Source organism: Coenobita brevimanus, chromosome 90 (assembly GCF_032717465.1).
Source record: "Coenobita brevimanus isolate Jiangsu-jjx chromosome 90, ASM3271746v2, whole genome shotgun sequence".
Lineage (NCBI taxonomy): Eukaryota > Metazoa > Arthropoda > Malacostraca > Decapoda > Coenobitidae > Coenobita > Coenobita brevimanus.
The window spans coordinates 34,496,612-34,511,112 of record NC_137043.1 but is presented as its reverse complement, the minus strand read 5'-3'; the positions used below and the strand labels follow the sequence as shown (position 1 = coordinate 34,511,112).

Here is a 14,501-nt window from a genome sequence, read left to right as displayed (position 1 = left end):
TTCAACCCCTTCACTGCCTATACCCTTGTGAAATCTTGTGCATCTCACACTAAATTTATTTAGTAGACTTTTCAAAATGGAAAAATAGCTTTTTGGCAATTCACACTTTCTCAAGTGTGGTGAAAGGTATACTGGTACAGAAAAAAATCCAAATTAACCCACGTACATAATGGTTAACATAATTCGGCAATAATGCCCTTGGATTTAACATATAGTTTTGGTATTGGTGTATCAATCATTGCCACAGGCAGTCTGGGCCTGTTGTAATGACTGACGCCAAATACAGTCGAGGGGTTAAATTAACGTCTCTTGACATGACAAAATTTCTCACAAAAGTAAAGAGCCTCTTCTGAAACGACTGCAAGAGTATACAGCACCAAATGCACTACTGAGGGAGAAACAGGGGTCTCCCAAAAGAACATAACAGAGGCTGTGCACCATATGTCCATCCTACAACTATCAGCACAAAGTAGAAGGGTCTGAATCTGCCATGTACAAAATAAACATGATGTATTTCAATACTGTCTAAAGAACATTTTTTTCTTTTTACTGCTAGAATGCTTGGTGTCTTCTAATGATCTCTGAAAAGTGCAAAATCCTTCAGCTCTCAAATATGAGGTACAGTCTGAGTTAAAAGTTCACCTACCAGTTAAAATAATCTGCTTCTCAGCTTCCTTTGCTGGAGAAAAATACGGAGAGGTGTGGTATACTTCTCAACACCTTGATGACTAACTGATACAATACATAAGCAATAAAGGTGACATACATGTCCCAAGTGTGAAATGAACATTAGTATAGTAGGTAAACTTTTTTTTTTTTTTCCCTCGACTGTGCCAGCTGGTACCCCCAAAATAAAATCTCTTCCTTTCCCTCCCCAACAGTGCTACCAAATCTGTTAAGTTAAGGGAGACCCCTGAGAAGAGTGCATGAAGCAGGGACATGAAGAGTGAGCGTGGGAGAGCAGCTCAGGAGCAGACCTGCCCAGCTTCGGCCAGGGGCGCCCTTACCTTCTGGCACCAGCCCTCCCCTGGGAAACTCCCCTTTTGGCAGACATGGGGATAGAGTCAGGCATAAATGAATATGACCCAGCCACAAAGATTATTAAAGATATCAAAACATAAGTGCAAAGGTAATAATACTGTGGCTGGCTACACAGCATGACCACTGTCCATGCCAGCCATGTTTACAGATAAGCATTTGTATTGTTGACCATAAAACATTGCCTGCAAGAGCTGTAAAATTAATGATGAATCATCAGAATATAAGAAATACTGTGGATCACAGAATGTTAACAAGTCACCCAAATTCACATTAACTGACATCTCAATTGCAGTATTTAATAAGAATCACATGGTACAACAAATGCAGTGCCAAGCTTGACATGCTGCAATGCTTAATGGCTAACAACCTCACTGGAATATCTTTAAACAGGGCTGTGGGAGTGAAAGTGCTATAGGACAGACCTGAGAGTGATCTCTGAGGTGTGAAAATAAATATCTGACTCACACTTCACTCTTACACAGCATTATGTATATACATAGCACTTTTAGGGAGGCTAGGAGGCTGTAACCTGTGACTATTGCTGCTATTATTTCAATAAAAAGTGGCTACAATAAACCCTGGCCCTTCACATATACATCTTCATGTGTTTTGCTTCACGCCAGACTTCATCATTACCACCATACTATAAAAAGCACCAATTATATACTTCTGATCAACAAACTGAGGACTTAGGTTTACTTGCACAATGTGAATACATATGAATACAGTATCATTCTAAACTATTACAGCCCTCTTGATGTTCATTTCAGAGTGTTCATGCACTACTCTAAATCATAAACCATATCATTTTTTAAGGTGAACTTCTAGGTCTGACAGTATAAACAGTAGTTCTATACATTGCTGGTAACTACTGAATAACTGATTAAACTGGCTTTGAACTGTTAGAGAGAGAGAAAGAAAAAAAAATCCTAATGTTCCTTAAAAACACGACTATGTACTTTTGGCTAAACATACAAGAGGAATGAGGGATTTTATCATTTTCTCAGCTAATTAAAACTTGAATAAGAATTAGTGTTTAACAGAGAATACACAATAATATCCAATTACAAAAGTTTTCATGATACATGCTTTAAATTCAGTACAATATGACAATTAATTTCAATCACAAAACAAAGATGATTATCAATATACATCTCTTCCTTTGAGGTGATACTTCTAACATAAATATGTTACTATAAGAATTACCATAAAAACAACTGAACCTGCCTAAATGATAGCAAGAATCAAAATCACATAATTGGTGGGATGTTCAGCGCCAAAGGAAGTGCACTATCCAGTCAATGACCTATTTACTATCAAGAGAAAAGCTGCTTCTATCTTGATTATTTGGTGGCACTGATATAAAAAGGTACATTCTCATGAGCTTACAAGGTTCTTCTGCTTCCTCTGCAAATAAATTTTCCCATACTATCTATCTATCTATCTATCTATAGCCCGACGCCCTAATCCCGCAAAGGGTGGCCGCAGACAAAACGCCTCCAAGTCACTCTGTCACCCACCATTTGACTCCCCTCCCCCCAACTCACCCCTCCCTCCCTCATATACCTCTCAACTCCCTCCCTCCACCTCATCTTCGGTCTACCCCTCCCTCTCCCTCCCTCCACCTCACCTACATACACCCTCTTAGCCAGTCTTTCATTCTCCATTCTCTCCACATGTCCAAACCACCTCAGTGTATTTCTCCTAATCTTTTCAACCACATCCACAACTACCCCACAGCGTTCCTTCACTTCTTCATTCGTCAACCTGTCCCTCCACGTCACTCCACATGCTCCTCTCAAGTAACTCATACAATACTGCACCTTAATATTACAGTTCTCATGGGCACAGTTTGTATTAAAAATGTACAAGAGACAAGAAAATACAGGTATACTGGCAAGGAAAAGTGCTATAGAACCTAAGCCCACAGGAATATAGCCCATAATATCCTCGTTGAAATACACTATGTTCCACGTGTATCCTGACACCTAAAACTGCATCTTGAATCTAGTTTAAAACCTATAACATACAATACTTTATAAATAAGTAAGTGCTGACAACAACCTGCTAGAAGCATAATTTTCCAGGCTGCTTCACCTTGACGTACTATGTAGTGCTTCTGTTATAAATAATATGATAAAGTGGAATTAAGATATGTGTCTAACCTTCTAAGTTGTTTAAAGTGCTATGTAGATATAGTTGTAAACAATAAGTTTACAGGATTTAAGATCTCTCAGACACTTGTAGTCAATCTACAATCACAAACTGACCACTTATATTTATACGGTAACATTGTAAGGCAAAAACCAACTTCTGTTGCATATATAAAACCACTATCATTTCAATACCACACAACAGATAATTAAAACTGATTACAAAAACTAAATTGGCTAACTTAAAAAAATGAATAAAAATATAATACAAACATAATATTAACAAAAACCCAGCATACATAAAGAGCTTGACTCATTACTAGTACTTAGTATCATCTTACTGTATCTATTGATGCAACAATAAACATGGTCTATGATAATTCTACATCAATTGGAATGGCTGTCTCCACTCTCCAGCAAATTAAAATACTATAGGTATTACACTGAATATAAAACTGAATTTGTAAACATTTATAAATATCATCTACCAATCAGCAATCACAGCACTTCCTAGCTACTGATGAACTAGGCACTTAGTGAACAATTATATCTACAGCATAATATATCAGGTGTGAAACAAACACAAGAGAAACATGAAAATTATTTACCTTGTCCATCCAGTGTGATCCCTGTTCTTCGCCCTCACCACACACCAGGAACTGCTCAGCACACACCTAGCCAAAAAATAAAATATCACTGTAGTTGTATATACAAGGCTTATATTAGTGTCAAATGCTTAACAGTTCCTAAGGGGAATATTAACATTCTTTTCAATGTAGTACCACCACTATTAGGAACTGTTAAAAAGAACAGCTACATGTAAAAAGCATGCAATGTTCACTCCCCCTAGAAATGTCTGCCCTCCTCTCTACCTATCATTTTCTTTCCTCCAGTCACTTATTACTCTTCTTTCCACTTCAGGCAGCTCTACAATGAGTGACATGTGTAATGATTTCCTGTAACCCAGGAAACCATTTACATCACTAAGTGGTAACCAATTAACCAGAGAAAAGCTTGCCTGCAGTTCATGGGCCTGCTAAGCCTGTCAAACAGTTTGATCAACATATAAAACAGTATATACAGCTTTCTTACTTGGTGCCTTACACTTCCAAGTAAAAATCTTCCTGGATATTTCTTATGGCATTCCTGCCCTGCATGGCTATAATTTTGTCATATTTCCAGCCCCAGAACCTGTCTTTCTCCTCTCTGACCAACCTCAAATCAACACTCCATACCCTAGAAACCATATTTCTTCAACAAAGAATGGCCTACCTTTCTAATCTCCTCCTTGAGTCCAGTCATCTCAGCTCGGGTGTACTCAATGCCAGGGAACACATCAGACAGGAGGGAGAACAGCAATGGGATGTCCTCTGCCACCAGCTTGGGCACCATTGTCTCACACACACTCTGGATCAGGATCTGCATGGAAGGGATGGCTTAGCTTAGTTCATAAAGCATTACTTTGGATATCTGACAAGAAGTACTTGAAGGACACAGGTGCTGTCTTCCTTGCTACAAGAGTTTTAGTAAACTCAGTACGTGTTCAAAGAACCATACAGTATCATGCAAAAAATATGACAACCCTGGGTGATAGTATGATTCAGAATGAATCAAATATGGCTGCAACTAACCTTCATAACAATCAATTTAAATGACTCAGGGTGATGTCCTGGAAAGAGGAAATTATAGAGACATGCAGCTTTTGGACCAGATAATGAAGGTAATAAAGAGGGTGCCAGAAGGAATGATTAGAGAAAGAACAAATATTGATGAAATGCAGTTTGGGTTAATGCCAGGCAAAGGGACCACCGATACCATATTCATTGTTCGACAGCTTCAGGAAAAATATACAGTACAGAAAAGAATGGAGATCTGAACTTTGTTTTTGTTGATTCGGAGAAGGCCTTTGATGGTGTCCCTAAGGAGGTGGTGAAGTGGGCAAAGAGAAAGCTTGGGATAGAGAAGTGGCTGGTAAAGGTGGTTGTGGCTATGTACTGTATGTGGGTGTTTGCACCCAGGTAAGTGTGAATAGAGATTTGAGTGATGAGTTTTCCGTTAATGTTGGTGTGCATCAGGGGTCAGTGTTGAGCCCCTTGTTGTTTATCACTGTACTTGAAGCCCTCTCATGTGACTTCAGAAATGGACTCTCATGGGATATGTTGTATGCTGATGATCTTTTGTTGATTAAAGAGAGAATGAAAGAGAGGCGAGGAAAGATTTAGGAAGTGGAGAAATGGTATGGGGCACAAGGGTTTAAGGGTAAATGCAGATAAACAAAAGTGATGGTATCGAGGGCTGGTGGCGGTACTGTCAACGATGAGGGAGATTGGCCATGTGCAAGTTGCCACAAGGGAAGGGGAAGTAATTCCATCTTATGCAGTGCTTGTGATAAGTGGGTGCATAATAGATGTAGTGGTATTTGAGGTAGACTGACTGCGAGATAATGCTGATTTCATGTGTGCAGTGTGCCGGGGAGAGCACATGGAGATTGTTAGGTGTGAAAGGACTGATCTTGCTGGTAAGTCTTGAGTGTGTGAAAGAGTTTTGTTATTAGGAAGACATGTTATGTGCTGTGGCTTGAATAAGGAGTGGCTGGAAGAAATTCAGGGAGCTGTTGCCTCTCCTGATACTGAGAGGGCTCTCCCTCCATGCTATGGGATCACTGTATGCAGCATATGTTAGGTGTATAACGCCGAATAGCAGAGACACCTGGGCACTAATGGAAGAGGATATTTGCAGGCTCATACGTACAGAAATAACAATGATTAGGTGGACGTGCGCAGCGTCCTTGAGTTCGAAGCCTGGGGGGTGCTAGGTTAATGATGGAAGAGTTGAGAGGTATGATGGGGCTGGAGTGTATTGGTGTTGTGATGAGGAGAGGTAGATTGAATTGGTTTGGGCATTTGGGCATGTGGAGAGGAGGGAGGATGATAACTGGGTAATGAAAGTGAGAAGTGTTAATGTCAGGGCTAGGGTTGCGAGAAGTAGACCAAAAATTACCTGGGAAGAGGTCACTGAGTGTGACCTCACAGATAAGGGACTGAAGAGGGAAGCTGCCAGAGATCAAGCAGCATGGACAGCCACCATTAGGTGACCAAGGCCGACACATGCAAGAATGTTGGAGCCTTTAAAGACGAAACGACTCAGCTGTGCCCAGAAAAAACTCACTGTGACGTACCTCCTGCTCAGGAAGGTTCTCAGCAATTGTGCCTTCATCAATCGCAGCTTCCTGGCGAGCCTTCATATCCTCCTTGATTTTCTGAATGCGGTCTCGCTTCACATTGCCAGCAGACACCAACACTGACTTCAATGCTCGCAGTCCGAAGTCATAATGGGACTGGTTGGACAGTTGCTCATCACACAGCCTGGGAATGGTGTGAAAAAATCAGTATGTACAAGTGAATCATCTTAGCTAATTTCTCAAGTTTGTACAAAGTAAATAAAGACATCCACTGTAAGGACCTCTGATCTCTTTGACACATAAATTGAAGGACTCAAGTATACCCTGAGGTGGTTTGGCCATGTGGAGAGGATGGAGGGTGAAAGACTGACGAAGACAGTGTATGTGAGTGAGGTGGAGGGGGGAAGAGGGAGGGGGAGGCCGAGGATGAGATGGAGGGATGGGGTGGAGAGGTATATGAGAGAGGGGGGTGTGAGTTGGGAGCAGGGCAGTGAAATGGCAGGGGACAGGGCGACTTGGAGGTGATTTGTTTGTGGCCATCCCAAACGGGATTGAGGCGTCTGGCAATAGATAGATAGATAGAAGTATACCCTTCTCTCTCATATATATATATAGATACACATACCCAGTAAATATTTCACTAACAGTGATTGAATGTTCTGCAATGAATATTTTCTTTACACCTCAGGAGTGCCTTAGTCTTGTATGGTAGGTTGTGTATGATTTTGCCATAGTTTGTTCCATTCATTTCATTTCTTGCTAGATCGCGATTTCAGGTCCCTTAACCCTCCTTTAGCAGCACTGATATAGATAGATGTTTTTTCCTCAGTGACTGAAGTGAGAATGCACTGAGTAGGTGAGGTGGGCACTATTTAATCAGTGTCCTGCATCGGACATCTGCGCGTACTTGATCCTGACTGGTTGTTATAATTGGGGTGTGGCCCACCGTAGGCCTGGGAGGGCTTGGAGATCCTCCGCTTGTATATTGAGTTTGGGGGTTTAGTTCTTTGATATGCAATGTTTCCAGGAAGGGGAGGTATCTTACATCTTCACACATAGTTAAAATTTCTGTATTTTCTTGCAATATTTTTCATGGATGGGCAATTCCGTGGTTCTGTTTAAGGTGGTTTTTAGATACTCCAGATGTAAGTTAGTAACTCAGGTGTCAAGACAATTTCACGGCTGTCAAGCCCACACAGGCAGACAGGAGGGCCTCACATTTCCCTCGTTAACATGTAAACCTGTGTACAACAAGTGACTCCTGAAGTGTGTGTGTCTCCTGGTGGGGAGGCTGTTCTTTAATAGCAGGTGACTGGTCTTTTTACTCTTGCAGTATACCGTACTGCCAGGTTATGTCTCTTTTGGGGGTTTAATGGCTAAACATTTCACCTCACTATTTGTTTTATAATTCTTTCATCTTCCTTGCAGGCTGTTAAGAAGGTGTCTCTGTAGTAAAGGTCTGTCATCCTTCTTTTTATGGTTTCTGTCATTTTTGTTGTACCAGTTATCGATTCTTTTCCTTGTTTGTCAGCTGATGTCCTTATTAGAGATGTTGTTGTTGATTAATACTGTTACCATTTAAATGAAGCATTAACCACTCAAATAAGACACGGTGAATACAGTACATCAAGCATACATATATGGGACTAAACTATACAAGTATGACCACTGGGCTTAAAAACGACAGGTATTCTGCTACTACTAAAACCAATGCTCTGATAGACAAAAAATACGTACTTGAAGAATGGCACAATCTTGCTGGCTAGCTTCTCGGCTGAACGGAAGCCTTGACTGAAGAGCATCACTTCTGCAATCAGCTGTCGGTCAGGCTTGGTCATGGCCAGGGAGCGGAAGAGCTTCTTGAGGTTATCCGGCAGGTTGGAACGGCCAGCATATGTGGGGTTCATAGTGATGAAGATGGCCATGTCAGTGGAAACCTTCACCTGTTTCCCCACCAGCTCCACTGTCAGCACTGGACAACCATAATTTATCAGTACAGCACTAGTCCACATCAACTACTCAGGAAATCACTCAGCTGAAAGTCCCCTGTTTACTTCATATCTATTATTCTACAGGTTAATGAAAGGTTATTGATAGCTGGACCTATTTTCCAGTTTGAAGTCTATCCTATGTAGGATGAAACAGTGGTACAGTTGAAGTAAAAATATATAAAAAATACATTACCAGCTTTCAGAAATTGTCACCCAGCTGGAGAGTTACCAAGAGAAGCTTTTAAGATGTAAGGACAAGATGGGACAGCAATATACTAACTTTGAGAGTTTGCAGTCTTGGAACCAGCCTTCTCCTTGAGAGCCTCCTGGATGGTCTGCACCTGCTGAGACACAGCTGACAGCATTCTCTCTTCCAGCCGGTTGAACTCATCAAAGCAACCCCAGGCTCCAACCTAGTAGTGTTATGTGGCTATAGTAACTTCACTGAGTATAAGGAAATTTTATAAACAATTTTATATAATGTGCAACAGTTTATAAAAAAAAAAAAAACAATAATAACAACAATTTTCATTCATTCACCATCTAATCCAGTGCTGCCCCACAAGAAGCATAGAAGGGGCTACACAAGTTGGTCCTGACATTTAAGATGACAGTGACATAATAAAAGCCATGATCAGCTAACAAAAAATCACCACCACCACCACCATCATCATCACCTGACTAGGCAGCAAACTGCTAGACCACAGTCATTCCTCAATATTTAAGACGGGTGTTGGTAAAATGATATTCCGAGTTAAATGACTGACACATATTTCTGGTTTTATGCCTGAGGGTTAAGAGCACATTCCTGGATTCAAAATAACTTCATGAGGAATCATGAGAAACTCTTGAGAACCAAAGCTCTTGGTCCATCAGCAACTTAATACTGGAACTACTTCAGGAGAAATAAATACAAGAATGAATTATACACCCACTAAAAAAAAAAATTACCTAGCACCTTTGTGGTGCGATACATTGTAACACACAGACCAATGGTTCTGAATTACCAAGACTACCAAATGACTAGTTTCATTTCTATGAATCATTTCAAAGCTCATCGCACCCAGGGATGCTGAATAATATTTTAATAGGTGTAGCTGACAACAGGCTCACCTGGCAGAGACCAACAAAGATGCGCCCCATGGCCTGGAAGTCAAAGGTCTCATCACAGTTGAACACCAGCACAAAGCGACCCAACTGGTTGCCCAAAGATTTGACAGATTCAGTTTTGCCTGTACCAGCCGGACCTGCAGGTGATAAATTATTCTCACTAAAATTGTGTTGAGACTAACATCACATCCATACAACCACAGGTAGCTACTAATGATGATAATATGCATGTGCAATATATAAAATTTCCCTCAAAATGCTACCCCTTTTACTACAATGTTATTCTTTTATTAGCTACATCCAGTGACTTTCTTCTGAGATATTAAAATTACAGTACTTCCAGTCAGTGTCTGTGTGTGCATGCTTGTGTCTACTTTATAAATAACAAATGGTTATGAAGACACACTGTTATACATCCATACCGAATGGTGATCCTCCCAGCCTGGCTTCCAATGCCTGTGTCATTGTGAGGTAGCAGCGATCTGTCAGTGGTGTCTGAACTAGCCTGTCCTGCACTCCGAGGTACTCAAACCCATAGTTGAACTTTGCGTTGGCCATGTGGATGCTCAGCTGCTTCAGGGGATCATTCTGCTTGGGATCGAAGTAGAAACGCATCTGACACAACCAGTCAAAGGACTTCGGGTTGGTGATCTTGTTCTTGATGAGGTTCCTTGTCACTGTCCGCTTGTGCACAAACTCACTGATCTGAAATAAATTTCTTTTTTCATTCATCATCCAATCCTGTATTGCCCCATGAGAAGCGTAGGAGTCTGGGGCTAGGTAAGTTGGTCCTGACATTTAAGGTGAGTGACTAGCCTCACTCATTCCTAGAGTGGCATTATGGGAGCAATAAACCCCAATCACCCGTAGGATATAAACCTGTCCAAGCTCAATCTGATTGGAGAGCCTTAATTTCCCACTAAACCACCAGGAACCATAAGTTGGTAATATGGTTACTATCCAGCGTAGTAAATGGTTTCCTGGTGTACAAGAAACCATTTGGCTTGTCACTCACTGTACAGTCACCCATAGACAGAAGGAAAAGGAAAGAATGAAGGAAAGAAAGACAGGAGGAAGGATGGAAAGAAGGAAGAGAGGTAAGGGCAGTCACCCGAGAGCAGCACTACATCTAGTGAGCAGATGGTGAGTGCCCCCACCTACCACTATAATCACCTATATATTATGACAGGCTAACATCACTACGGTATTTTTTCTGCATATCGTCACCCTCATAAAGAAACTGCCTAAGTCATTATTCGGCGATTTCTGGATTTTTGCCTAAATCAATTCTTCATCATGTGGTGCACCTATTGGTATAGCTGCCTTTGTCAGGTCTAGGGTGTGAGTGGTCTAATATGCATCTCAAGTTTCTGCCTAAGTCATCAAAAATGTAAAAAATGAAACAGGTTTTTTCAATTTCCCAAAAAGTAGAAAAAATGACTTAGGCAGTTTTTTTTATGAGGGTGACGATATGTTTCAATACAGCACAATCTGGAAATGTCACTTCATTTTATCCATGGTCTACCTCTAGGATCATATCTATTAAACAGATCGTCAGACATGAAAGGATTGAACTTGCTGGTGAATCTCTTGAGTGTGTGGAAGAGTTTTGTTATTTGGGAGACATGTTGTGTGCTGGAGGTGGGGCTGAAGCTAGCTCTGTGGCTAGGGTGAGAAGTGGGTGGAAGAAGTTCAGGGAGCTCTTGCCTCTCCTGACATTGAGAGGGCTCTCCCTACGTGCTAAGGGGTCTTTGTATGCAGCATGTGTTAGGAGTGTAATGCTGTATGGCAGTGAGACCTGGGCAGTGAAGGAGGAAGACATTCGCCGGCTCAGAAGTACAGAAATGACAATGATTAGGTGGATGTGCAGTGCGTCCCTGCGTCCAAGGCCTGGAGGGGCTGGGTTTACAATGGAAGAGTTGAGAGGTAGGATGGGACTGGAGTGTATTGGTGTTGTGATGAGGAGGAGGTAGATTGAGGTGGTTTGGACATGTGGAGAGGATGGGGGATGATAATTGGGTGAGGAAGGTGAGAAGTGTTAATATTGGGGATGGGGTTAGGAGGGGTAGACCAAGAAAGACATGGGACGAGGTCATTAAGTGTGACCTTAGGGTCAAGGGACTGAACAGGGAGGCTGCAATGGATCGTGCAGCGTGGAGAGCCGCCATTAGGTGACCAAGGCCGACACATGCAAGCATGTTGGAGCCTTTAAAAACGAAAACAAAACGAAACGAGCTTCTACCCACCCAACACTCACTAGCACTGCCCCTCCTCTTTCCCTTCATGGCTATCACTACTCAGCACCATCTACCCCACCACTCCTCCTCATATCACTTCACAAAAACTACCTTCCATTCTCCTACATCCCCTCCTACTGTCCACCTCACCTCTATAAACACCAAATTCAGCAGTATTTCTCACCAAGTGCTCCAGCTTCTTGCGACGCAGTAGAGGCTGCTCCTGGAGTACTGAGTCAGCCAGCACAGTAAGTGTTGCCTCCACCTGAGCTAGTGTCTGTTGAAGCACCCCGTGATCTCCACTGGCTGCTGCTGCAAGACCTGCCTCAACCTGTTCACAGATTAAAAATATTAAATAAATAATAATAACAAATTATGGACTACAGCAATATTTACTCTCAAGTTTACTCATAACTGCCATTCCAGATATGTCACTGTGAATATCAGAGTAACAATTAAAAGATTGTAATTTAAAACACAGAAAATGTAACTTTCCTGGAAGTAAGTATTTGTAAGAGAGAGAGAGAGAGAGAGAGAGAGATCTTTTAAAGCTACTACTGTATTATGCCACACAGAACTACATAACTAGTGATGATAAACACTGCACCTCTTCACTCCACGATATCTGCGCAGCAAGAACCACAAGCTGGGCCTGGTATTTGTCACACCAGGCCAGGTAGCTGGGTGTGTCGATGGGTCCATGCTTGAACTGCCGAATGTCAGCCACAGCCGAGGCCAGGTTCTGTGCAAGTGTCATCCGCATCTCCTGTTCCACCTGGGTCAACCACTCATTGATTTTGCAGTCTACTGTTATGACATTCTTGTTGAAGGGAACCTGTGACAGATAAGTTATATAAGTACATGGATGAATGGATGTATACTTCTTCCATGATACTACTAACTTTGAACAATGACTGGGGAGAAAAAAAAAAAAAAAAATGCCTTTCAATGGCACTACTGTATTACTAGTCATCATTCTACCTCTTATTTCCAGGGGGATTGGTATGATACCCAAATGGAATGAAATCAAACAAGCGGAACGACAGTACGGTACTGACATTCATTCTGCATTCCAGCATTCAAAATCTTGGTTCCACCTCACTAACAAAAAACATTCTTGAGTGTACAGTACAAATTTTTTCTTTCATGCTCACTTCAAAAATACCTGCAGGAAAGAACCTTTATTAACTACCGAGTTAATAAAGGGGTGAAACCTCTATTAGATCAGCTCCACACATACTTCATCCAACCGTTTCTGTCCTTGTCAACAGAAGTACAGGAAGTCCTCATTATAAGTAAGGGATATACAGTATTCCATTATATCACTACCTTGTCCAGCCAACTGGTACAGAACTGGGTGAAACTGGTTTATCAGTTTCATAAATAGAAATGGAACTTTCATAAGCATTTTCTGTGATTTACCATGGTCTTGAAAAAAAAAAAAAAAAAAAAAAAAAAAAAGTTACATATAATGAAAACAGCTGTACTCATAATGGAATATTACACATTTCTAATAGAGATGCTACAGTACAGTATATATTTCTAACAGTTCAGACATACCACTTCACCCTCTCGTGATGCAATGCCTGTGACTATTGTTTCTGTGTCATCCAGGATGATGGCAGTCACACCAGCAAACATCTTCTTGAAATGCTTCTGCAGCCGTGGGATGTTCTTGCTGTTGCCAATGATCTCAAGCAGATCCTCGTCTCCCACGAAGTAGAACCTACATATTTGCTCATTAGAGTACGACTTTCCATATCCAAAGACAGTGATAAGGCTTAAAATAAAGATGTGGACCAGGTGAAGGAAATTACACTGAAAAACTTACAAAAACTAAACTTCTGTACAAAAGCAGCACAGGTACACAAACACTACCTTATTTCACACAGACTATGAGGATTTGGTATAAATAAAAAATATTGTACATATATACGATGAAATCATTACAGTAATAAATGTAAGGAATAATATGAAAGGTTGAATGGAGGCTCTTTACCACCATGAAATTTTTTTCATTTTTTAGTACCACTCAAATACGTTCATACAGTGAGACCACAACATTCACCTGTGCCAAGCAACAACAATAAGTAGCTAATATACTCATGAAGTGAGATTACAACATTCACCTGTGCCAAGAAACAATACTAACTAGTTTTTTCAATAAGGACATAAATCAGACTTATTTTTTTATTCATCGTAGCATACTTTCACACCTGGTTACTATCATTACTCTTATGAATACAGAATACATCAATGCATTAGTTCAATATTACAGCATTGTAAGATTGTAACCTATGTTCTGGTTGGCTAAGGAGGCTCCATGACACCTCTTCTGTACCAGTTTATTTTAATTATGTGTTACATAAATTCTGGTATATTCTTACTCTGCCCTCCCCCCTCTCTTTTTTTGCAATCTAATTCAGTATGTATGAGATCATGAAACTACTACAGAACTATGTGCTACAATACTGTACTCAGAATACATGACTAAGAATGAGGTATAACAAAGCCTCCTAAGCTGACAAAATTATGACCCTGTGTGTCTCAACTTAGCCTCTTTTCAAACCTGGGGAAGGATGATCGTTCTCTCTCCAGGTATTCACCAAGTGCCTTCTGAATCTTGCCCAGCAGGTCAGCCAAGCGCTCCAGAGATCGCTGGACTCCCTGGATGTTCAGCACGTCCATCACCATCGGGCTCTTGCTCACCTTCTTCATCAAGTTCAGGAACTCCGTGCTAACAGAGAAATGAATATTTTTGCCGTTGATGCATATCATCATTACCAGC

The 14,501-nt window shown here is 41.1% G+C and overlaps 1 protein-coding gene across 4 annotated transcripts in view; it reads right to left on the bottom strand.

Annotated features, from left to right (window-relative positions):
- Positions 1 to 14,501, bottom strand: part of Dhc64C (dynein heavy chain, cytoplasmic) — an 88,307-nt gene that overhangs the window by 31,255 nt on the left and 42,551 nt on the right. For 2 of the 4 annotated variants that reach the window (XM_080281692.1, XM_080281694.1), the window contains 12 exons: positions 14,283 to 14,450; positions 13,274 to 13,439; positions 12,321 to 12,548; positions 11,898 to 12,044; positions 9,899 to 10,181; positions 9,480 to 9,613; positions 8,647 to 8,779; positions 8,113 to 8,347; positions 6,373 to 6,559; positions 4,467 to 4,613; positions 3,803 to 3,868; positions 1,008 to 1,040 (listed from right to left, as the gene is read on the bottom strand). In XM_080281692.1, the coding sequence (XP_080137818.1) occupies positions 1,008 to 1,040; positions 3,803 to 3,868; positions 4,467 to 4,613; positions 6,373 to 6,559; positions 8,113 to 8,347; positions 8,647 to 8,779; positions 9,480 to 9,613; positions 9,899 to 10,181; positions 11,898 to 12,044; positions 12,321 to 12,548; positions 13,274 to 13,439; positions 14,283 to 14,450 (1,927 nt within the window). The remainder of the gene's footprint in view (positions 1 to 1,007; positions 1,041 to 3,802; positions 3,869 to 4,466; positions 4,614 to 6,372; positions 6,560 to 8,112; positions 8,348 to 8,646; positions 8,780 to 9,479; positions 9,614 to 9,898; positions 10,182 to 11,897; positions 12,045 to 12,320; positions 12,549 to 13,273; positions 13,440 to 14,282; positions 14,451 to 14,501) is intronic. The other 2 variants (XM_080281693.1, XM_080281695.1) reach the window with 1 other exon arrangement.